Here is a 25,468-nt window from a genome sequence, read left to right on the forward strand (position 1 = left end):
TCAGTGTGGATTTCGGTATCGGCGTTCTCGTCGAAGTGAGCAAGTACGGGCGGCGACTGCATGCGTCGTTTGAGTTCTTGAAATGCCTCGGCCTGCGGCGTTTCCCACTTGAACTCGACGTCACATTTAGTTAGCTGCATCAGCGGCTCAGCGATGCGTGAAAAGTTCTTGACAAATCGCCTGTAGTAGGCGCACATGCCAAGAAATCTACGCACTGCCTTCTTGTCGATGGGCTGTGGAAACTTTGCTATGGCAGCTGTCTTCTGCGGGTCGGGGCGGACTCCAGATTTGCTGATGACGTGGCCTAAAAATATAAGCTCCTCGTAAGCGAAGCGGCACTTTTCCGGCTTCAGAGTAAGTCCTGATGTCCTGACGGCCTCTAGTACTGTTGCCAGCCGCCTAAGGTGAACGTCGAAATTTTCGGCGAAGACGACGACGTCATCCAAGTATACGAGACACGTCTGCCACTTCAATCCTGCTAAAACCGTGTCCATCACGCGCTGGAACGTTGCAGGCGCCGAGCACAGTCCGAATGGCATAACCTTGAACTCGTAGAGGCCGTCTGGGGTGATGAAGGCGGTCTTTTCGCGATCTCTTTCGTCGACTTCTATTTGCCAATAGCCAGACTTGAGATCCATGGACGAGAAGTATTTAGCGTTGCAGAGCCGATCCAATGCGTCGTCTATCCGTGGGAGGGGGTATACGTCCTTCTTCGTGATCTTGTTCAGACGCCGATAATCGACGCAGAAACGTAGGGTTCCGTCCTTTTTCTTCACTAAAACAACTGGAGACGCCCACGGGCTTTTCGACGGCTGGATGATGTCGTCGCGCAGCATTTCGTCGACTTGGTGTCTTATAGCTTCGCGTTCTCGCGTCGAAACTCGGTAAGGGCTCTGGCGGAGTGGTCGAGCGCACTCTTCGGTTATTATGCGATGCTTTGCGACTGGGGTTTGTCGAATCCTCGATGACGTCGAAAAGCAGTCTTTGTATCGTCGAAGCAGACTTCTGAGCTGTTGCTTCTTAATCACGGGGAGACTTGGATTTATGTCGAAGTCTGGCTCGGGGACTACGGTCGTCGGGGTAGATGCAACAGAATCCGAGAGGACAAACGCATCGCTGGTTTCCTGAAATTCCTCGATGCATGCGATCGTCGTGCCCTTGTTGATGTGCTTGAACTCCTGGCTGAAGTTTGTCAGCAACACTTCCGTTTTCCCTCCATGCAGTCGAGCGATCCCTCTTGCGACGCAAATTTCACGGTCTAGCAGTAGACGTTGGTCGCCTTCGATGACGCCTTCTACGTCAGCGGGTGTTTCGGTGCTGACCGAAATAACAATGCTGCATTGAGGCGGGATGCTCACTTGATCTTCAAGCACACTCAAGGCGTGGTGACTACGAGGGCTCTCCGGCGGTATCGCTTGATCTTCCGACAGCGTTACTGACTTCGACTTGAGGTTGATGATTGCGCCGTGTTGGTCCAGGAAGTCCATACCGAGAATGACGTCTCGTGAACACTGTTGGAGGATAACGAAGGTGGCAGGGTAAGTCCGGTCATGAATGGTTATTCTTGCCGTGCAGATCCCAGTCGGCGTGATGAGGTGTCCTCCAGCGGTGCGAATCTGAGGGCCTTCCCATGCGGTCTTCACTTTCTTCAACTGGGCGGCGATGTGTCCACTCATTACGGAGTAATCGGCCCCTGTGTCGACTAAGGCAGTGACTGCGTGGCCGTCGAGAAGCACGTCGAGGTCGGTTGTTCTTTGTCTGGCATTGCAGTTAGGTCTTGGCGTTGGATCACGGCTGCGTCGTGTTGAAATGAAGTTGGAACGTCGCGTCGTCAAGTCGTCTTTCGTCGGTGTAGTTTTGGCTTCCAGACTTCGCCGGGACGGCGGCGTGTCGTCATTGGGTCGTCGAGATGGTTTCTTCGTCGTCTTCGTCGGCGGCGGAGGATCTTCGTCAGTTCGACGAACAGCAACCGCACCTCCATCGGTTGCTGCTTTTAGTTTTCCGGATATGGGCTGACGGACCGGCCGCGGGCTGGGCCAGTGTATGGTCGGCGCTGCGGCGACAGGTAGCGGCCTGGTGACGGCGAACGGGAAGCTCGTCGATGGCTCCACTGAGTGGCGGCGAGGTAGTCGGCGATATCGCGAGGTCGTTCGCCAATCTGTGGCCGCGGCGCGTTAACGGCGAAACCTCGCAGTCCCATCTCCCGGTATGGGCATCGGCGGTACACATGGCCGGCTTCCCCGCAGTGGTAGCAGAGCGGGCGGTGGTCAGGAGCGCGCCAAACGTCTGTCTTCCTCGGGTAGGTGCGCTGGGCGACGGGTGGTCGTGCTGGCGGCGGCGGCGGCGGCGGACGACGAAACTGCGGCGTGACAGGGCCCTGGCGCGGTCGCGAAGGGGGGCCTTGACGGCGTGCGACGGCGGCGTAGGTCATTGCTTGCGGCTCGGGCTGCGGCGATTCAGGGGCTACTCCAAGTTGTTGTTGGAGTTCCTCACGCACGACATCGGCAATCGAAGCCACCTGAGGCTGTGATGATGGGAACAGCTTTTGTAGCTCCTCCCGCACGACAGCTCGGATAGTCTCGCGCAGGTCGTCGGTGGCCAGTGACTGAAGTCCGGCGTAGTTTGTCGCGTTCGTGCGGCGGTCGAATTGCCGGTTTCGCATCTCGAGTGTCTTCTCGATGCTGGTTGCCTCGCGAAGGAATTCTTCTACGGTCTTCGGTGGGATTCGTACCATTGCGCCGAAAAGTTCTTCCTTCACACCACGCATGAGAAGGCGGACTTTCTTCTCCTCGGGCATATCCGGGTCGGCGTGGCGGAAGAGACGCTTCATTTCCTCCGTGAAGATGGCAACGTTCTCGTTCGGTAGTTGCACTCGGGCGTCCAGCATGGCTTCGGCCCTTTCCTTGCGCACGACGCTTGTAAAGGTGCGCATGAAGCCGGTACGGAACAGGTCCCATGTTGTCAATGTCGACTCCCTGTTCTCGAACCACGTTCTGGCGGCGTCTTCTAGGGCGAAGTATACGTGCCGCAACTTGTCGTTGGAGTCCCAGTTGTTGAAAGTCGCGATTCGCTCGTACGTCTCCAGCCAGTATTCCGGGTCCTCAGTTGCTGCTCCATGGAAAGTTGGTGGGTCCCGAGGTTGCTGTAGGATAACGGGGGACACTGGGGCAGCCATTTGGGTTGTCTTGATCACTATCTTCTTTGTCGTTTCAGGCAGAAGTCCGTGCTCTGGGGGCAGTCTTTGCAGTCTGCGGCTAGCACGCTGGTCTTCGGCGATGTTAGTTTTGTCCTCGGGCTTTGGGCTTGGATCGCGACTTTGCGGGGGCGTTCGGTACATGAACGCACTAGCACCTCCACCAGATGTCACGTGGTAGTGACGGTGAAGAAAGAAGCAGTACGGTGGGATACAAAACTAGCTTTTATTGGGCGAACCTGTGCCCACAAAACAGGCTACACTTATAGCACAACGAAAGCGGCGAACACGCTCGGCGATCGTCGAAAATTTTATCAGCGGGTCAAGCGCGTCTGCTTTTATAGATCAGTCGTCGAATGTTCCAGATTAACTGATGGGACCCGCGTGTCTTCCACAAAGTTCTACACCATTCGTGTCACGCGATGAAATCTGATAACACAAGGTTCGGCGACAACAGACACGCGGATAGAAGCGTCGATAACTTTCCAGAAACGTCGGATACATGCAGGCGCGTCCCTCGCTCTGCGATTACAGTTGTTAAGCGGCGAAACGTGGTTGCGCGATAAAGATAAGTACACGTGTCAATACGTTTGCTGTTCCAAGTACCTTTAGCTTTTCTCCTGTGTAGGTGCGCAACGACACCTTTGATTCCACACATCTGACATGCGGGAAATACTGCTTATACAACTGCTCTGGTACGATCGTGACCGCTGCACCAGTGTCAATTATCAGCGAAACAGTCTTCCCTTCAATGTTTAGGTCGACGCTGTAGCCCCTTGAACTTTTGCCCGAGTAGAACACAGTGTGACAATTCAAATCTTCAGATTCGTCGTCCGTGGTGTCAACATATCTGACAGCTTTTTCTCCTCTTTTGCAAACGGCTTGCAAATGCCCTTTTTTCTTACAATTTCTGCAGGTGTGGTTCCGATACCAACATTTTTCTCGCGCATGACGCTTTCCGCAATGCCTGCACGCACTTCGTTGCTCTCCCTCTCGCTTATCTTTCGACCACGCAACCGTCGTCGATTGCTTTTGCTTATCACGGTGACGTTCGCCCTGAATGACGCTGACGCTGCATGGTTTTGTGTCAAACTCATGCATTTGCTTCGCCTGTTGCGCAGCTAGCTCTTTTTCTAGCGCTGTTTTGCACGCCAGTTCGAACGTCAAGTCAGCTTGTGCAAAAGGAGCCTGTTGCGTTTCCTCGTCACGCAACCCAGCCACTAGTCTGTCCCTTAAGGCATCATTTAAGAACGTGCCGTAATTGCAATCTCTAGCGAGATGCTTCAGTTCAGTGATGAAATCCTTGACACTTTCATTTTCTTGCTGCATTCGGCGATTAAATTTACAGCGCTCTGCGATAATTGAGTGAGCTGGGCTGAAATGAGCTTCCAGAAGCTGTTTAATTTCCTCGAAAGTCTTCTGAGAAGGCAAATGAGGAACAGTTATCTTCTTCAGCTCTTCATACGCTTGCGCGCCGAGTACGTTCAGAAACAACTTGAGTTTCTTGTCTGCAGGGACATCATTTATGTCAACGTAGTTCTCGAAGCGTTCAAAATACGAGCGTATGCTTTCGATTTTTTTGGTCATATTCAGTCATTCTGCCGAGCTTCGGACCACGTCCGGGTTCTGCCATAATGAGCAAATTTCACTTATCTGCCCAGCCGTATTCCTTGATGTGCCTTATCCGTAGTGTCGGTTCTTGTTCGCTTGCTCCAGCCAGCCGCTGAAGTCCATGCAAGGGCTCCGTGACGCCTTGCTTCTTGACGTTCTTGCGCTGCTCCAGTCGATGAAGTCGTGGCTGCAAGGGCTCCGTGTCGTCTTGCACCGTAGGCGGTTCAGCCTCGTGACTGCTGCTGGCCGGCGGTGGTTTTCTGCGCGCCGGATCCCATCCTCGTCGCCAGATGTTCTATTTTAAGCAGCAGACAGACGCTTCGGTGGCAGCAACGCAAAAAGCTCTTTATTCAAGGCAGCAGCGTACTTTTATAGATAACGCTGCATGCCAGTCAGGCACACGTCATTCGCGGTACAATCTTATCAGACCGCCTGGCCGATACAGAACAGTATGTTACGTTTCGCAAAGATCGCGATGATGCCGTCGCCTCATCGGGTGGTGTTGCGATTCTCACTCATAAAAGTATAGCCTGTCAACCTTTACAGCTATGAACGCCCCTTGAAGCAGTGGCGGTGCAAGTTGTTCTGATAAACAAACTCATCACTATTTGCTCGCTTTATATACCCCCACATTACAAATTAACTAAACATGAATTTCAGTCCTTTATAGATGAATTGCCAGAACCTGATGTTGTTCTTGGCGACTTCAATGCACACAACTACCTGTGGGGCGACCCTCGTATAGATGTGCGAGGACGTCTTGTTGAACAGTTCCTTTTCTCTTCTGGTGCTTGTCTTCTTAATAAGAAGGAAGCGACATACTATTCTCTTGCAAACAGAACATTTTCTTCAATAGATCTTAGCCTAGTCTCCTCGTCACTACTGTCTGAACTTGAATGGGAAGTTACGAGCAATCCTTACGGGAGCGATTACTTCCCCGTACTGCTAAGAACATCTAAAGAAAATGAATTTCCCCCACAAGCTCCTAGGTGGAAGATAGATACAGTCGACTGGGAGAAATTTCGAACTCTATCTAGCATCTCATGGGCTGATATGTCTTCTCTAGAAATTGATGCCGCTGTGGAGCATTTTACAGCGTTCATAATAGATGCCGCATCCAAATGCATATCTGAAGGAAGTGGTTTGGCATGCAGACGGCGTGTCCCGTGGTGGAACGACGAATGTAGGATTGCTCGTAAGAAACAGAACAAAGCGTAGGGGTTGCTACGCGCTTGCCCCACTGCAGAGAATCTTATCTACTTTAAGAAAGTAAAATCTCAAGGCAGGAGAACCCGCAGGCAGGCCAGAAGAGAAAGTTGGCAGATCTTTTATCGAGTATTAACTCATTTACAGATGAGGCCAAAGTCTGGAACAAGGTAAATATAATTAGAGGTCGAACAACGTACTCACTCCCTTTGGTAAATACACAGGGCGATACACTGCAAGATCAGGCAGACTCACTTGGGGAGCACTTTGAGAGCGTGTCAAGTCCAACAAATTATTCAGAATCCTTTCTCAAATACAAACAAATAGGAGAATGTAAGCCACTCATAAGAAAATGTCGTAAGAATGAACCATACAACTGTCCTTTAAGTATTGCCGAGTTCAGAGCTGCCTTGAGATCATGCAAGAGCTCCGCACCGGGTTCTGACAGAATCATGTATGAAATGATCAAAAACCTACACAATGACACCCAAGTTACACTACTCAAAATTTTCAACACCATTTGGGCTGTGGGATACTTTCCAACTGCATAGAAAGAAGCAATTGTGGTCCCTGTTTTGAAGCAGGGGAAAGACCCATCCATGGCGGCAAGCTATCGCCCGATAGCTCTTACAAGCTGCCTGTGTAAGGTTTTTGAAAAAATGATAAATCGCAGACTCATACATTTCCTTGAACTCAACAATATACTTGATCCCTATCAGTGTGGCTTCAGAGAAGGCCAGTCGACAACAGATCACCTTGTACACATTGAAGGATATATTCGGGACGCATTTGTGCATAAGCAGTTCTTCATGTCAGTATTCCTTGACATGGAGAAGGCATATGACACAACACGGCGCTACGGCATCTTGCAAGACTTGTCGGAAATGGGCATCTGTGGCAATATATGAAAATAATTGAAAGCTATTTGTTGAATCGCATCTTCCGAGTGAAAATCGGCAACGTATTGTCGCGACCTTTCACACAAGAAACAGGTGTACCGCAGGGAGGCGTGCTGAGTTGTAGGCTCTTCATCGTGAAGATGAACACGCTTCATGCTTCGCTACCACCTGCCATTCTTTATTCTGTCTACGTTGACGACATTCAAATCGGCTTCAAATCCTGTAACCTCTCGGTATGTGAGAGACAGGTGCTGCAGGGCTTGAACAAGATTTCCAAGTGGGCAGACAAAAACTGATTTAAAATCAACCCCTACAAAAGCCCTTGTGTTCTTTTTACAAGAAAGAGAGGCCTGTTTCCGGATCCTTCCTTAGAACTGTGTGGACACCAAATACCTGTCAACAAAGAGCACAAATTCATTGGTATTATACTTGACTACAGATTCACTTTCATTCCACACATTAAATATCTGAAAGAAAAATGTCTAAAAACAATGAACTTAATGAAACTTCTATCCCAGACTACATGGGTAGTGACAGGAAGTATTTAATGAACCTATACAAGAGCCTAATTCGGTCTCGATTGGATTATGGGGCTGTAGTATATAACTCTGCCGCCCCGAGCGCGCTAAAGATGCTAGATCCTGTTCACCATCTAGGTATCCGGTTAGCCACTGGCGCTTTCAGAACAAGCCCGGTTGAAAGCGTATACGCGGAATCAAATGAATGGTGCCTCCATCTACAGAGAACTTACATCAGCCTTACATATTTCCTAAAAATACAATCCAATCATCAACATTCATGTTTTAACACTGTTAACGATATGACCTGCACTACACTTTTCCATAATCGCCCCTCTGTAAGAAAACCTTTCTCGCTTCGAGTGAGGGAGCTTAGTGATGAAATGCGTGTCCCACTCCTCGAGCTTCGCGTAATGCATCCAACCAAGTTGCTACCGCCTTGGGAGTGGCAGGTCATAGAATGTGACATATCCTTTTTAGAAGTAACAAAACACGCACCAGAGATCGAAATATAAACTCATTTCCTAGAACTCCAGCACAAGCACTCCTGCGCAGATTTCTACACAGACGCTTCAAAGTCTAATGCCGGGGTGTCATATGCTGCCGTCGGCCCATCCTTCTCAGAATCGGATGTACTACATCTGGAAACAAGTATATTTACGGCCGAGGCCTACGCATTACTGTCTGCTGTGAAGCATATAAGAAAATCAAAACTCCAAAAGTCAGTGATATATACAGACTCCCTTAGTGTCGTGAAGGCCCTGATGTCACTCTATACACACAAAAATCCAGTACTTAATGAACCATATTCCGTCTTATGTATAGCATACAGATCTAACCAGCGTATCATTATATGCTGGGTGCCTGGCCATAGGAGCATTGAGGGTAACGATCTGGCAGACAAGATGGCCACGTCAATCGCATCGCAAGCTGTTAACTCTACCGCTCAGGTGCCTGTCACAGATCTGAGGCCTTTCTTGCGAAGGAGACTGCGAGATTACTGGCAACACATGTGGGACGCGGAAACGGATAATAAGCTCCACCTGATAAAACCACACTTAGGATTCCGGCCCTCTACTTCAAAATCACGCCGAACAGATGTCCTATTCTGTCGTCTCAGAATAGGACACACATTTGGCACCCATAATTATCTGCTTACTGGAAGTGTACCTCCAACCTGTGGTAGATGCGGGGAGAGGCTGACCGTGCTCCACGTCCTTCTGGAGTGTCGGGAAGCCGAATCTGAAAGAATGACATTTTTCCTTAGCATACAGGCAGCACATTCCTCTACATCCTGTAATGTTCCTCGGTCCAGAACCGTTTTTTAATACAGACACAGTCCTAGGTTTCCTAAGAGATGTGGTCTTACATGTTATTAGTACCATGCATTTGTAGCGCTTCCTCACCTTAGAGGATGCCGCTGCGATAATTGTTTTGCATAGCATATGCCTCCAGGCCCTTGTGTTTCAAGGGCTCTAAGGAGGCAGTAGTGCTCTAGGATTTCTTATAATCAGATATATTTTACCTATCATATCATTCTTTTTAAATGCATCTAAATGTTCATAGTACAAGTCATACGTCATCGACATAATTTTATTATACAGATTTTATGCACTTTAGAGCCTATATTTTAAGGCCCCTTTACAGCCACGTCACACCATTTTTATAGTAATCATAATTACACTGCGAACCCACTACCACAGACATGGCGCTCTTTGGTCATTCCTGGCCCTTGCGCCATAAAACCCCATACATCATCATTCCACCGCGAAATCACTAAAACTGTCTTGGCGCTCTTTGGCCATATCTGGCCCTTGCGCCACTAAACCACACGCATCATCATCATCATCAATCTTAGGTTTATACAGTAGAAACTTGTTAATCCCGTTACTTATGATTTCCGTGTGTCAGCATTCACAATTGAGAACACAGGAAATGACCTAACACAGTTATGCTTCTTTTTCACCAGTTCATATGTTCCCGGAAAGCACAACTTTTCGGCACCAATGTTCGGTACATTGCCAAATGAGACTGTATATGCTTTCTTTTACTAGATCCTATGTAAACAGGAAATGGCATGAGGCATATGCGATAGAAAGCAGTATATAGCTGCCTGCCACAGCACAGCTTCCCTGCAGTTATTGCCCGCCTGTCTCATGTGAAAACGCCGGTGTGCACTCAGTTTCCTATTCCGGTACCAGCAAGTCTCCTATTGAGTCGTCGCATGGCTCATTCACAGCAATCGCTGCCAACACCCTATTTGCGATAAGCATCTTTGCCTGTCAGTTCCACAGTTCATGTGACATGCCATTGGAAACGTACTGCATGCTTTTAACAGGCAATAACTCAAATGTGCCGCATTTGAGTTATCATTCATCATTGGTGTTCAACATGTGATTGAATGAACAGTTGCTCGGGTGCCACCAGCTCCACATGCATCGGCGTCTCGTGCCAGAACGATTGGGCACGTCAAGACTTGCCGCTGAATGCTCCGCTTGAAAAGCTGCTCACCCAGGCCAGATGAAGAATGCAGATGTAAGCTTGCCGAAGCCATGAAAACGACAATGTACGTCTTGGGCCACTCCAGCCCCACCAGCTCGGCATGCATCAGCGTCGTGTGCTGCAACGATTCATTCAACATTTCACGCAACACTTTGCATTGTGTAGATGACAACTTACTTCAGTTCACCAACTTTTTTGGGACTGTGGATCCTACATTTTCCTGGTTAGTATGTTTCTCCACGCTTTTCTTTTCTCAAAATTTATGAACGAGGTTCTATTGTATATGGGGAGAATGAGAGAAAAAACAAACAGAACTGATGAAGCTTTCCCACTGTGACACACGTGCAAAGAAACGCGTGTGGGAAAGAATCTGAAAGGTGTTGTCACCCAGGCACACCATGAACTCTCCCTGCTTAGACTCTGCCAGATAGAAAAGTTCTTAATTGGGAAGCTGCAAAGAGGGCATACCTGTGCTTTTGTGGCCAGAGCGCATAATGTCCTCCACCTATTTTATTTTCTCTCTTATCTGAACTTCAGGTGAAGTGCATGCAGTTTTCAAAGACTGGCCTACAGCTGCGTATTGCCTTCGTGACTGAACTGTTCAGTCTTGGCCAGACCACCACTCTGTAAAGGCCTGCATTCTGCAGTAGCTGCAAACAGCTATACAGTTGAACCCACTTATAACAATATTCAAGTGCCACGAAAATTATAATCGATAATTGTTATAACTAGGTTGCATGAAAAAAATCAAAACAGGGGGATGGCAGAGCTGATGTGAGAAAACTGCAATGGCGGGGAGGCCAGTGCCTGGCGCCTTCCAGCTGCTGGTTGTGTTCCCTCGTCTAACAGCTTCGTGGGTGCTCCGATCGCGTGTAACAAGCCTCGGCTGTCGGTGTTAAAGAATGGCACTGCTATAACAACTGCAAAAAGGAGTCATGAGTGGCAAGCAATATGCGAGCACCATGGAGGCATCGCTCTGGTGGCCCCAAAAGGGGCCTTACAGAAAATGCGAGAAGGCTGCTGCGGCAGCCTGTCAGCTTGAGAAATCCAGAAGAAACACTGAGGCGAGATCGCCACGAGAATCTCGCCATGTACTTCTCTCTGGCTTGCACGAGAAAACCCTATGTCCGACAGCCTTACATGCTTTACATGAAGCTTGCCAACATCCTCCAAGGCATCCAGGTGCTCCACGTAGTGCAGCGGAAGGTTCTTCTCGAAGAGAAAGCCCAGGGGGGACTGAATTATCTGCCGGCCCTCCTGCGAAGACTACGTTCAGGCAGCCTGCCTTACCGCATCATTGCTGCCATCATCGCCGACACTACCTGATGCAAGCACGTTCGCAATGATCATCTCATTGGTTAGAAGAACTTAGTTTCCAAATCTATAGCTGTGCGCTTTCTTTTCACCGGCAACATCATGCATTGCTGATAATCAGTGGGTAGATCAGCCATCTTCCATTTCAGCGGCAAGTCAAACTGTTGGCCAAGCGAGACTTAGAAACCACATGGCCAGGAATGATTTTGATGCAACCAACAAAAACAAACGCGAGCGAATAAGCTGTTTGCAGAACTGCACTGAATGAGGAGCGAGCAAGCAACATGCGAGCAATCTGCGAGCAGCGCTTTTGGCGCGGCTCATTCATGTTTTGGAGGGTGGGGCAGCTTATAGCTATGGGCGCAGCCCATTCATGTGCGGATGTGCCGAAGGGTGACAGGAGAGAGGCGTGCAGAGATGGCTGGAAAACTAGTGCACGGCGGCTGTTGGACCAGCTGCCCATCTTGCAGTGGCTCAAATTTCTCATTTTCTTTTTTTTTTTCTTTTTAAGGATTTTGCATTTCACTGCCTTTTGGCTCGGACACCCAGCAGCCAAAACCGATAATGCGGCATCGGGGCATTGTAGTAAGCGGGTTATTTCATCACGGAACACATACGAAAGTTGACGGTGCAGCACCTTCTGATTGTCTTAACCGATATATTGTTAAAACCGTTATCTTATAAATGGGCTCGACTGTAGCGTAGATGTTGATCAGTTCAAGATGGCCTTCGTCACACCTGATGGCTCATGTAAATTTGGCACCATGTTTTTGATGCTTTGTAATGTGTCTGCAATTATCTTGATGCTAGGAAGACGAATCAGTGTCATTAGTGTGTCCATGCAGGGTGCAGTGCTAGCAGCCTGGAGCGTCGTACTCCCAAAGTGTCAAGAGGCCAGCACCGCCTGTTGGGCACCCCAGACTATTTGGCACCCGAGCTTCTCCTGGGACAAGAACATGGTGGGTGTTTCTCCACACCCACTGCAGTGCTTTTGGTGTGATCCCTGTGTACTACTTATTGTGACGAACATGTGCCACTCCAGGCTTTGTGTGATAGTACATACGCTCAGAAAAGTTTTGCACTGTGCTGTCATGCGAAGAATAGCTTCTTGCGTCTCAAACAAACAAGCATTTACTATGATAGGGTGGCATAATTGGAACTAAGTGTGGCAGGCTCTGTGTGTCATTGTTTGCATTGGATCTAACTGGTGAAAGGTCTGAAGAGCAGCCAAATGTCATACCACAATGTAACAGGAGATTTGTGAACCAGACTCGAGCACTCAGCCATTCTCCTCCTGTGTTCACTGAACCCACATGCGAACATGGCCATGGGCTGGAGCTTAACTGTGCCCTTTTCGTTCCTGAAAATTCCCACAATACTCGCAGTTTAACCAGTCCTAGCTCAGCAAATTTCAGCAATGTGCCTCATTGTGCAAACAAATTATACCCATTGTTTAACCGTTACCACAAAACTGCTTAAATGATGGTGAACTTGCAAAACATAGAAATGGGAACAAAAGGCATTGCTCTAGGGCCATTCTATGCGAAATGTCCCAGACCCAGAAAGCACCATTGCAGATATTCTTGTAAAAAATTGACATTTCCCAGAATGAGGGTTCCCCAAAGTATTTTTCTGTGAAAAATGTTTTGCTGATATAAGCGCTCTTTGAAGGAGTCTGCAAAAAAGCGAAAGTTGGTTGGAGGCAAACTTTTTGAAATGAAATCTGAAGCTAGCTACAATGACATTATCATCATCAGCCTATTTTATGTCCACTGCAGGACGAAGGCCTCTCCCTGCGATCTCCAATTATCCGTCCTGCACCAACCAATCCCAATTAACGCCCGTAAATTTTCTAATTTCGTCACCCCACCTAGTCTTCTGCCATCCTCTACTGTGCCTTCTCTTGGTACCCATTCTGTAACCCTAATGGTCCAACAGTTATCTAACCTGCACATTACATGACCTGCCAAGCGCCATTATTTCTCTTCATATCAATTAGAATATAGGCTATACAGTGAAACCTCGTTAAACCGTAGTTGGCCGGAGCTCGGAAAAAGTACGTACTAAACGGTAGTACATTGGAACTCCGGTTATACGTCCCCCGGTTTTGCGACGACCCGGGTTTTACGATGGATTAGCGCAGTCCCAGTGAAGTCCCCATAGATGCAATGCATTAAAAAAGCCCAGTTATCCGACGCAATTTTACACCTGACCTGCGTTATACAACGACCCTCACGAAGCCTGCGACGGAACGGTGGACGAAAGAAAAGTCTCATCGTTCGTTTCTCTCTCCCCCAGCAGCAGTCGCCCGCGATGCTCGCTGTGCTAAAATAATGCTTTCTCTTGTCCACAATCACTTTCTCCTTCTCTTGGTGGCGTCAGCTCTCGTCGCACTGGGGAAGCGTTCCTCTACCCCCCAACGAGCAGCCGCCCGCGATGCTCGCTGTGCTGAAATAGTGCACTTTCTTGTCCACAATCACTTTCTCCTTCTCTCCTCGGTGGCGTCGCCTCGCGTCACGTTGAGGAAGCGTTTCTCCCCCACCAGCAGCCGCCCGTGGCTCGCTGTGCTGAAATAGTGCTTTTTCTTGTCCACAATCACTTTCTTCTTCTCTTCCCGGTGGCGTCGCCTCTCGTCGCGTTAGGAAAGCGTTTCTCTCCCTCTACTAGCAGCCGCCCGCGACGCTTGCTGTGCTGAAATAGTGCCTAGAGGACCTCCTCTTGGACATTGCCCAACTCGAGCGAAAGCCCTTGGTTCACGGATCAAACAAGGTCCAAAAGAAACTTACCGACTTTTTTTTAAGTTCGTGCTGGCTGGCGGGAATCGCAACAGTGGGCAGTGGAGTGCCGTAAAGGTTCATTTGAATAAATCATGATTGGCACCTGTACTGCAGCATTAATTCTTATTGCATTTACATTTTTGGTAATTTGGGTTTCCAAGCCCTACAGAGTATGCTAGTAGTTTAAGTTGAAGTTTCTCATAAATTGTCACCCGAAATAAGTTGTATTTTTATAGGCATAATTTATGTTCGGATTTTACGACGCCCACATTTTACGAGGCTTTTTGCAGTCCCGATACAGTCATATAATCGAGGTTCCACTGTACTGCTTAACCGAAATAGCATGAGATCGCCCACTTACCTGTCAAAAACGGAACTCTGAAAGAGTGCGATGAAAGGAAAAAGAACATGCAGTATTTATTTACTTTGCGCAACAAACGTGTTATTTTCGTTTGGTGCCGCCGCGGCCTAGCAGCAACGACAGCGGCCTCAAACTTGCTGAAGCTGTGAGCCAGCTTTTCAGCCAGCGCCCTCTTCTCAGCAAACACTCGCATGGCAAATTCCTCGTTGGCATTGCATAATCTCCGTGCACAGGTGCGGTAGCGTTGCAGAAGTTGTGGGGCACCTTTTTATTGTAGGGTGCTGTTCTCATCGTGACAATTGAATTCCTGAGGGTAGTGTAACGCGCAGCTTCTGCCACTGTTGGGCCTGAATCGCCCGTGCTGTCGCTTTCCCTGTCGTCCTTATCACTGTCGCTAGATGACACTTCGGCAATAACAGAGGCAACGATGTCAAAAAGTTCGACCTCGTAGCCGACATCTCTTAACGATGACTTCAGTGCCGGATTCGCGCAACAACCTCTTCAGTGAGTCGGCCAAATGGCAACAAAATTCATCCAGCACGAGGATGTATGGGAATGGCAACAGAGCACCACGCAGCCTACACCAGACGGATTTTATCCAGTTGAGCACAAGATTCTCATTTATGCAGCCTTTCTCATGGCATCTCGTTACCACATTTTTTGGCAGCTCTTCACATTTAGGCACTGTCTTGCACTTGAAGACGATATAGGGCGGGAGCTTGTGTCCGTCTGCCATGCACGACAACATGACGGTAATAACTTGCGTTTTCTCGTTGCCAGTGGATCGGACATAAACTTGTTTAGAGCCCTTTTTGTGCACGATAAGGGGCGATGGCAAGTCCAGATAAATTGGCGTTTGGTCAGCATTGCCGATTTGCCCTACCTGGAAGTTCTTGGACTTGCGTAGCGAAATAATGTGGCGCTGGAAAGCCACGAGCAGCTTTTCGAACGATTTGGGCAGCTTTTGCGAAATCGAAGTTCGGCGGCGTAAAGAAAAACCAGCACAGCACATGTAGCAATAAATCCAGTGCTTGCTCGCTTTGAAGACGGAGCTCGGTAGCCCTTTTTCCCTTGCAAGCTCCTTAGCTTTTGCCTGCATAAGCTCCACGCTCACAACTAGATGCGTGGCTGACTGTTGGTGTATGAACTCCATCAAGGCAAGTTCGATTTCAGGGAATGTCCCATTCTTCGGGCCGTGAAAGCTTCTTTGCGTTCTGCTACGCATGAAAAGGGCTTCCTTCTGTCGACGCCATCCACGAATGCTTGTCTCGTTGACGCCAAACTGCCTCCCGGCTGTATTGTTGCCATGTCCTGTGCTGCTAAAATAATATTTCTCTTGAAAGCGGCTGAGTACTGTTTTCCTGGTCCTTACGTCTTGGTCATTCAATGCAGAATAAAAAAGATGCACTTCGCGAAGCTTTGCACGTGTGCTGCCAAGGTGCGCACTCAACAATAAAGAAACAATGTTGTAGTCACACAGCAATAACGAAACCAAGCTGTAGCCACGGAGCAATAAGGAAGCCGAAGTCAAGCCATAGCCACGCAGCAATAACGAAACCAAAACTTCTGGCCCAAATTTCTGACCAAAATTTTTGTTTGGATCCGCATATAGTACGAAGCAAAAATTTAAGACACTAAAAATAAGAAAAAACCTCGTATTATGCGTGGGTTTTTACAGTAGTACAGTCAAACATTGATATATCGAACACTGATATATTGAATTATTGCGTATATCGAACACTTTCTACATCACGTGAAAAATCGTATGCATTTTTAATTCTTTATTTCGAACGGGGCCGGATGTAAAATGGATATATCGAACTCCGCCGCCCCAGACCAAGTGCGCTCTGTTGACAGGAGGCGAGCTTTCCCGCAACACTCTCGGAGATAGCGGCGGCGCAATGGGCATTCCAGACTGCTGCGTACGACAGCTGCCCACATCGGTTGCGCCGAGGGCGCTATTTGATTGTAGCGGCGTACACACGGGGCGGCTTGGAGCCAACACGGCCGCCTCGATCACGCGCGCACGGCGGGGCCAAGCCTTGCCGTGCGCGCGTGATGGAGGCGGCCGTGGAGCCAGTTGGAGCGCTTTGTCGGTGCTGAGCCACACAGCATGTGCATTGAGGACTTCGTTGGCGGTGACGACAGCACCGGAACAGTGGCGGAGTTGACAGACGTGGAGATCGCGGCAGAAGCGACTGCTGAGCGGCCAAACGAAGACGCTGCCGAGGCTGATCCAGCAAGCGCTGATGTTGCCCCGCTCCCGACTGCAACTGAGGCTGTAGCTGCTTTGGTGGTTGTACGCCGCTACTGCGGCGCAATAGAAGGCACTGGACTGTCTCTTGTGGACCGTTTGGACTATGTTGAGGACGCCGTGGTCAAGCGGACGCCGTGGTCAAGCGGACGCCGTGGTCAAGCACGCGGTTGCCAATATGAAGCAGGCTACGCTGCTTCAGCACTTTCAGCGAACTAAATAAATACTTTGTTTGAAGCTTCGTGTGAGTATCTACTGCGTCACGATTGGTTCATTGATTGATTTGTGCTAGTTTTTGACGCGTTTTCTACGTGATTTTACATATCGAATTCTGGCTATATCGAACTATTTTGTAATCGCCGCGCTGTTCGATATATCGAGGTTCGACTGTATATGCTCTTAAGCAAAATTACACCCTTTTGCTACACAGCAATAATCGCCATCTATCTTGTCCCCATTTCCTTTCTTTAACGCGGCGAGCCCGGTACTTCCCAGTAATGAACAGCACGCGCATTATCAGCCTGACATAGCACTCCCAACAGGAAAGTAGCGGGCGCAGCGTTTTCAAAAAAGGATATGCAAGCAAGGCAGATGACGATTATCGTTGTGTGGCAGATATACACCCCAAAGGGTGTACCTTTGCCTAAGAGTGTAGCCCCACTTGCTCTTGGCATCTTTTACCAGTATCAAGCGTCACTCTAAGCCTGCAGATGTAGTGCACTGGAGGTGGAAGTTGGGCACATCATCGTCAGATTTTAAAAAAGAAAAAAAAAGAAAGAAATCATAGAAGGATTTGAACTTCTGACTATGGCAACGAAGCATTTGACATAGCTCAGTCAGATAATCCCGCAGGCGGCAAGGGTACCTTATTGCTGGAAAGTACAGCCCAAAGGGGCCTCCATTTATTTATCCGCCCTCTGGGGGTTTTGCTGATCGTCATAGGTTGCACGGTGTAGTGTCAATTCTCAGTGGTCCTAACATCGTGGGTCATGAATCTCACACGCTCATGCGGCCTTAGGCGCATCTAGGTACCTAATGGTTTTGTCGAGTTTGAACAGCACTTAAAACTTTTGTGAAAAAAAAAAGCAAGAAAAATGGAAAAATGAAAAAGTGGGAAAAATGGAAAGTAAGTGAATGGTATTGCTTGTATGTCCCACTTCCTTTTTTTTCATCATGCTGAGTGTTACCTGGATGCTTTATCAAGCACTTGAATGCTTTTTATTTGAATTCTGCATATTTTAAACATTAGAGGTGGATGTTCGTGCATGCAGTTAGTAATATGAGTGTTGTACTGCAGGAGCGCCTGTGGACTGGTGGGCCCTGGGCATATGTCTGTACGAGTTCATGACAGGGCTGCCACCTTTCTGCGACCAGAGTCCAGAGGCTGTGTTTGCCAACATCCTTCATGGAGGTACTTGTGCTTTTCACCACAGCTAGGTCAAGCTTGAGTACGGTTCACTCATCTCTGGTGGAATAATTGTCTTGTTTCACAAAGCAAACAAATTCTTGGCTTTGGGATGATATCTCTGGTGAGATACAGGGTGGGAGGTGGCTGACCGGTGCATTCACCCAAAGGCCTGCATTTGCAAGCTACTTTGCTAGTTATTGTTGCTGGGCGCAAGGCCGGTGACACTGCCGTCTATCAGCCACGTGTCAACAGCCCTGTGTCTACCTGCTTCACTGGTCGCTGTGTCTCTCTGAAAGAGATAATAGAAGGAGCCGCAGAAACCAGTGCTCGCGAAAAAAAATTAAAAAATACTGCAATGTAATAAAGAAATAAATAGAAAGGAAAGAAAGGGGAAAAAACAAAGAAAAACACTAAGCAACCGAACTAAGTGTTGTTGCTTGTAGCTTGAAATTTAGCATAGCAAATAGATTCTCAGACTCCCTTTGAAATGTTTGTGCCAATTGGTTGCAATGTCTTGCACTTATGGATAACGTATGATTCTCTGTATCTTCTTTCTAATTCAGAACTAAAATTCAGCTGTAAGATGTAAAGTTCATCAATGTTATGACCTGGTTGGTTGAAATGCTCGCCGACGGCTTTGGGAAGCTTTTTAGCTGCGTCCGCGTGATGTCCGTTTAATCTGACGTTCATTGATTGTCCTGTTTCACTGATACATTGTTTCTTACCGAAGGAATATTCAAGCATATAGATCACATCTGAACTTGTACAAGTGAAGCTAGTTTTGACTTCGTGTGTACAACTATTTGCGGTGCTTTTAATTTTAATGTCACTTTGAAGGCGCCTGCAGGTCTAGCACCTGGGGCGACAACATGCCTTTATTACAGGGGAATGATGTTGGCTGACTTTTGTGTGCACTAACATGTCTTTAAGGTTTCCGTTGCAGTGATAGGCCTTTATATAAGCCTTTATAACAACATTTTCGTATGCACTCCCAAACATAAACAGCATCCTATGAAAATAACACCCAATATTATCAAGTAACGAGCGTCTGAGAAAAGCATTCCTGGATGTACTAAGAGAGTGGTGAGCAGGTACTGACATATTTATAATATGGGAACATGGCATAATTACATTAACCAACGTAATTGACCATTTCAATCACTTTCACCTGAGTATTAAATTTACTGCTTACCACTCTCTTAGCCATATCAACTTCCTCGGCATGATGGTCTACATAGAAAATGGAAAACTGAGAAAGACACTTCATTTGAAGCCTATGGATAGCCAGCAATATTTAGACTACAACAGTCATCACCCACAAATCACCCACAACAGTGCAGGCAAAGAATTTTGATGGGACAAGCAAAACGAATAGGAAGAATCTGCAGCAATGACACTGATTATATTCACCACCTAAATCAACTTAAAACAACGCTGTCAGAAAGAAACTATCCACAATTTGCTCTCAATAGAGCTTATGATGTTGCATCAAGATTGGAGAGATAGTCGGAATTAGCTAAGAAACAGTCTACACCAGAATCTGACAGACTGGAAGCCTTTATAACAAAATATTCTAATGCACTCCCAAACATAAAGGAAATCCTACGAAAATGCTACCCAATATTATCAATTAATGAGCGTCTGAGAAAAGCTTTCCCGGATGTACCAAGAGTTACCTATTACTGCAGCAGAAACCTTAGACATTTTAGTGCACGCAAAAGTCAGCCAACATCATTCCCCCGTAATGAAAGCATGTTGTTGCCCCCGATGCAAAACCTGCAGGCACCTTCAAAGTGACATTAAAATTAAAAGCATCGCAACTAGTTGTACACACGAAGTCAAAACTAGCTTCATTGGTACAAGTTCGGATGTGATCTATATGCTTGGATGTTCCTTCTGTAAGAAACAATATATTCGCAAAACGGGACAATCAATGAACGTCAGATTAAACAGACATCGCTTGGACACAGCTAAGAAGCTTACCAAAGCCATCGTCGAGCATTTCAAGCAACCAGGTCATGAATTTGATGAACTCAAACTCTACATTTTACAGTCAAATTTCCATTCTGAACGAGAAGAAAATACAGAGAATCATACGTTACCCATAAGTTTAAGACATTGCAACCAATAGGCTTATACGTTTCAAAGGGAGCTTTAGAATCTACTTGCAATGCTAAATTTCAAGCTATGGACAACACTTAGTTTGGTTGCTTAGTGTTTTTTTTTGTTTTCTTTCTTTCCTTTTATTTATTGATTTATTTATTCCATTTCAATATTTTTGGTATGTCTTTTTTTTTTTTTTTTTCACGACCACCGGTTTCTGCCCCTCCTTCTGTTATCTCTTTCAGAGACACGATAACCCACGACCACCGGCGAAGCAGGTAATAGACGGGTTCTGTGCACGCCGTTCACACGCCGGCTGACACACAGCCATTGACACGTGGCTGACAGACGGCCGTGTCACCTACCTTGTGCACAGCCACGGCCGCTCGATCCAAAAGCACTAGGTGCGGCCCACTGCATCGCGCCTGAAAGGCGTCTCGGGCCTAGTTCTCCGTGCGCCCGCTGCGGCGCCACCGCTCGGGGATGGCTGCTGATAGAGAGCGCCTTCACAGCTGCGTCAGCACGCGCGATCTCCACTCCAGTCAAGGCGTAAATCATGCGTTTTATATTTGGAAATTGCAGACAAAATCGTTCAAGTCGTCATTGGAAATGCTCATTACGCCACAAACACTAACAGATTGTCACAGGGGTGGAAATCTGTTCTAGAATACGCCTGAACGCTATTCGTGATGGTTGCCCGTACGGTGCACGACCGGGTGGTGCACTTCCATCGGGAGGTTCTGCTTGAAGCAATATATCAGTGCTTTTATTCACATATCGTGAACACGTACGCAAAGTAAAAGCTTTACATAGGTAGAACTTGTACGAGATTCCCAAGTAATTCAAACTAACTTAGATGAAATAAAAACACTTATCATTGCAAATAATCATCAGTAGATTGTTTCTCATGAAAACGAAGCATATTGTGTGATGCTAGAGGTTATCTAAGGAGTGCGTCCCTTTTAACAAAGCTTCAAAAGGCATCTGCTTCGAACATGCGCATACCCTTTATTTGAGCACGCTCTCCATAAAACACATTCCCGCAGGATTCTTTCATTGTAGGCAGGTTTTTTTCCCCCTGATGTGGCCACTTGGTTGCTGATAAAAACAGCAGCTTTGTCTCCTTTTTCCGCTCTTTGTAATGCCTGAACAAAGGACTGAATTTCGTTGTTTTCATAAACTAAGAGGCAGATTTTCATTTCGTCCCGTTCTGACTGCAATTTTTTCAACTTTTGTCCTTGACGGGCAACCTTTTTTTTTCAATCTCCTGACTGCTTGCTTTGACTGTTCTAGGACGTTCACAATATCTAATGTAGTTTGGCAGGCCTGGTCAACAGAAAAACTACGTTCAGAGCATGATTCTAAGGCAGTCTCTCGAACTAGAGCTTCCACCTCGTCGCTGAGAAACTGCAAGGCACTTTCGATGTTGGGGCTTTCTCCTGAGCTGCCGCAATTATCGCTTGCCTCAACTACTGTGTGATCAGTGAAGTTTCTTCAATAGCGTTTTTTGGGCTGCACATTCTCTTTTTGCAGGTACTGTGGATATTTGCAAAACACGGTCGGTGCCGCATTCGGAAGCAGGAGTCTAAGTTTCGTGTTCGTTTTATAGCCACTTTCTGTAAAGTGCAGGAAATATACCAGAGACCTATCGCTCGGTTCCTACTTGCTTTCTTTTCCCGACACTCCTTGGCGAGAGATATTTTTTAGCCACGCTTCTCAACGCTCCAAGTGGCAGGGAACTCGTGATATTTCACAGACGGCTCCTTTTTGGCATTTGTGCCGCAGAGTGGCACACGACAATTGCGCGGCATCGCGCCACATGAACGAGGCTTGCTATGGCACACACGCACACCGAAGAGCCTTAACAAAGCACAGCAAGCGCAGGCAAACTTGCTAACACACACGCGAAAAAGCACGAGATTAATGCATGTCGCACGAGGCAAACACATTCTGACGCGAACCAACTTTCTCACACACACGCACGCGAAAAAACACGAGATTAGTGCGTAGAGCCCGAGGCAAACACGTTGTGACGCGAGAACCAACGCTCGCTTAGCCCCAGCGCGAAGTCGCGAAAGCATCCCCGACCAGTGGCGCCCTCACCAAGAAAAGCGGTCGCAACTGTAAACTCGGCCGAGACGCGCCCGCCTATTGTCCGCGGCGCGACGTAGCTGGCCTCACCTTGCTTTGCATCGAGCGGCCGTGGCACAGCACTCCTTTATTCTCAATTCTACACCCTTGCCACTAACACACTTTCGTTCGTTGCCGCACCCACCCGCCTTACCCCCTCTCTCCTTTAGAAGAACCCTACCCATATATTCTGTGCTGAGGAAAGCATATGTCGCCTTGAAAAAGACAAGTCCACCTGTTGAAACATTGACTCGCACTTTCACCTTGTTCTCATCTTGTTCATCACCTTGAATTTCCGTCTCGCATCTTCCCCCTGTGTTGCCAGTTAGTTTTTTCCATTTCATTTATTTTCACCTTAAAGGCCCGGAGACATTACATCAGAGAGGGCTTTAATCCTTGCAATGATTTTAGAACAAACACACAGAGCAGTAAAAGAAACAACAATAAACAAAAACAAGCCAGGAACAATTGTGAAAAAAGGAGAACATCGTGTTGGAGTAAGGGTGGATAGGATCGGTAATTAAGCAATGTGGTTATTTAATATTTTGTGGAATGATTTACTTTCATTGCATGAGACAATATCTTCTGGGAGACTGCTCCGATGGGTTATTGCATCAGGGAAGAATGAAATGTTTGATCAGGTGATAATGCATGTTATGGGACAACTGTGGCTTAAGCGGGAGGATGTACGTAAGAGTGGATTTAACATGAAATGCCTGGAGTGTTGATGGTAATAAAAGGTGTGAAGCAAGCACAGACGAGAGATGATTTGAGAGGAAGCAAGTGACAGTAGTTCAAGCATACATTTTAGTGCAGTTATGCTGGTTTCACAAGAGTAATTAGAAGTTATAAACCGAGCAGCACAATTTCGTATTGTTTCTATGCCATAGGTAAGATATGATTTTGAAGGGGGCCAGATAGACGATGCATATTCGAACTGCAGGCATATGAATGTTAGATATGCTAGCTTTTTTATTTCTGGTGATGCACTTTTCAGGCTTTGTTTTAAATATCCAAGGGCACGTGAAGCATTAGAACATATGGTGTCAGTATGAGTTGACCGTGATAGTGCCGATGACATGTGAAGGCTGAGGTATTCTTAACACGGGGCATGATTGATAGGCACTGAATTTATTATGTAGGTGTGACTGGTTAAGCTGTGGTTGCGGGTGATAGAGCTTTGCATGTAGTAAGGTTAAGCAGCACGAACTATTTCTTGCACCGTGCTGCGATGGAATCGAGATACTGTTGTAGTGCGGTGATGTCATTCGAGCCTTTGATAGAGGAATATATTGTTGCGTGTGGAAAGGCACAGACAGAAGAGGCTGTTTACAGGCTATTTACACTGGAGCCAGGACGCCAGGCCGACACTCACTCGCACCAAGCGCACTGACCAACTTCATCGTCGTTCTCGCGGCGGCTCGTTTCTTGAGCATCGCTCAATGTTATCGTAGTACTACCCCCCCCCCCCTCGGCGGCAAAAGCACCGCCACAGTGCTGTTAAATATCCAAGGCACGTGGAGAGTTGTAGGGCTTGAGTCGTGCGACGTGGACAATGTCCCTGGTTGTCACAGCGAAGGACGTAGTGGGCGTGGCTAGAACGATTTCATAGGTGACATCGGTCACTTTGCAGAGCACGCGATATAGACCTGTGCAACAAGAAAGGAGTTTTTCACATAGGCCAACCAACTTTACGCGAAGGTGACCAAAGCAGCACGAGGCTGCCGGGCACAAAATGGACATCACAGTGACGGAGGTCGTAGCGTTGCTTCTGCTTGTCTTGACACACTTGTAGACGAGTGCGCGCAAGTTGACGAGCGTGGTAAGCATGGGCGATTGCATCACGGGCATAATCGCTGGTTGAAGCTGTGGCGGACGGAAGCACAGTGTCCAGTGGTAGCGTTGATTCGCGGCCGTACAAAAGGTAAAACAGGGAAAAGGCAGCAGTTTCAAAACGGAAAGAGTTGTATGCAAAGGAAATGTAAGGTAGGGCCAGGTCCCAGTCACGGTGGTCGTCGGAAAAGTATTTGGATAGCATGTCTGTAAGGGTGCGGTTCGAGCGCTCAGTGAGGCCGTTCGTTTGGAGATGGTAAGAGCTGGTAAATTTATGCCGTATTGAGCAGGCACGCATGATGTCATCGATGACTTTGGCCAAAAACGTATGGCCACGGTCTGTTAGTAATTGACGCGGAGCACAATGCATCAAAATAATATCATGTAGGAGGAAGTCCGCAACATCAGTTGTGCAACTGGTAAGAATAGCACGGGTTACGGCGTAGCGGGTCGCGTAGTCCACTGCGACTGCAACCCACTTGTTCCCTGATGTAGATTCCGGAAATGGGCCGAGAAAGTCTAAGCCGACATGATGAACGGGCTCGGCAGGAATGTCGAGCGGCTGCAGGTAACCAGCGGGGAGCTGGGAAGGCTTCTTGCGTTATTGGCAAACTTCACAAGCGGCGGCATAACGTCGTACGGGACGAACAAGACACGGCCAGGAAAAACGCCGACGTACACGGTCATAGGTTCGAGATACGCCGAGATGTCCGGTCATTGGTGCGTCGTGGAGCTCTTGTATAACGGTGGAGCGGAGGTGTTTAGGTATTACAAGTAGGAACCCAGAGCTGTCCGAATGAAGGTTACGACCGTTCAGAGTACCGTCGCGGAGGACAAAGAGGCGTAGAGTAGCATCGGCCGGAGAGTGTTCAAAACGGTCGATGAGTGCTCTGATGTAGGCATCACAGAATTGCTCGTCGGCAAAATGAAGCAGCTGTGATACAGAGAATACGCAAGCAGCACTGGCAATATTAGAGGAGTCAGAGTCGTCAACAGGGTAACGCGACAAGCTGTCGGCGTCTTGGTGCAGGCGGCCAGACTTGTACACCACGGAATATGAAAATTCTTGTAGCTTCAAAGCCCATCGACCAAGCCAGCCTGTAGGATCTTTTAGCGAAAAGAGCCAGCAGAGAGAATGATGGTCAGTGACTACGGAAAAAGGGCGACCGTAAAGCTAAGGACGGAACTTCGCAACCGCCCAGACTACAGCAAGGCATTCTTGTTACGTAATGGAATAATTCCGCTGCGATGGTGTGAGGAGGCGGCTCGCGTAAGCAATAACGCGATCTTGGCCATGCTGATGCTGGGCTAAGACGGCACCTACGCCATGACCGCTGACATCTGTACGCAATTCTGTAG

General features: G+C 47.8%; 1 protein-coding gene across 11 annotated transcripts in view; it reads left to right on the forward strand.

The window, feature by feature from the left end:
* The window catches only part of gwl (serine/threonine-protein kinase greatwall), a 472,763-nt gene that overhangs the window by 297,967 nt on the left and 149,328 nt on the right, over nt 1-25,468 (forward strand). For all 11 annotated transcript variants that reach the window (XM_065444899.1, XM_065444896.1, XM_065444897.2 and 8 more), the window contains 2 exons: nt 12,089-12,202; nt 17,933-18,046. In XM_065444899.1, coding sequence (XP_065300971.1) covers nt 12,089-12,202; nt 17,933-18,046 — 228 coding nt within the window. The remainder of the gene's footprint in view (nt 1-12,088; nt 12,203-17,932; nt 18,047-25,468) is intronic.

The sequence above is a fragment of the Dermacentor albipictus genome, chromosome 1, assembly GCF_038994185.2.
Source record: "Dermacentor albipictus isolate Rhodes 1998 colony chromosome 1, USDA_Dalb.pri_finalv2, whole genome shotgun sequence".
Taxonomy (NCBI): domain Eukaryota; kingdom Metazoa; phylum Arthropoda; class Arachnida; order Ixodida; family Ixodidae; genus Dermacentor; species Dermacentor albipictus.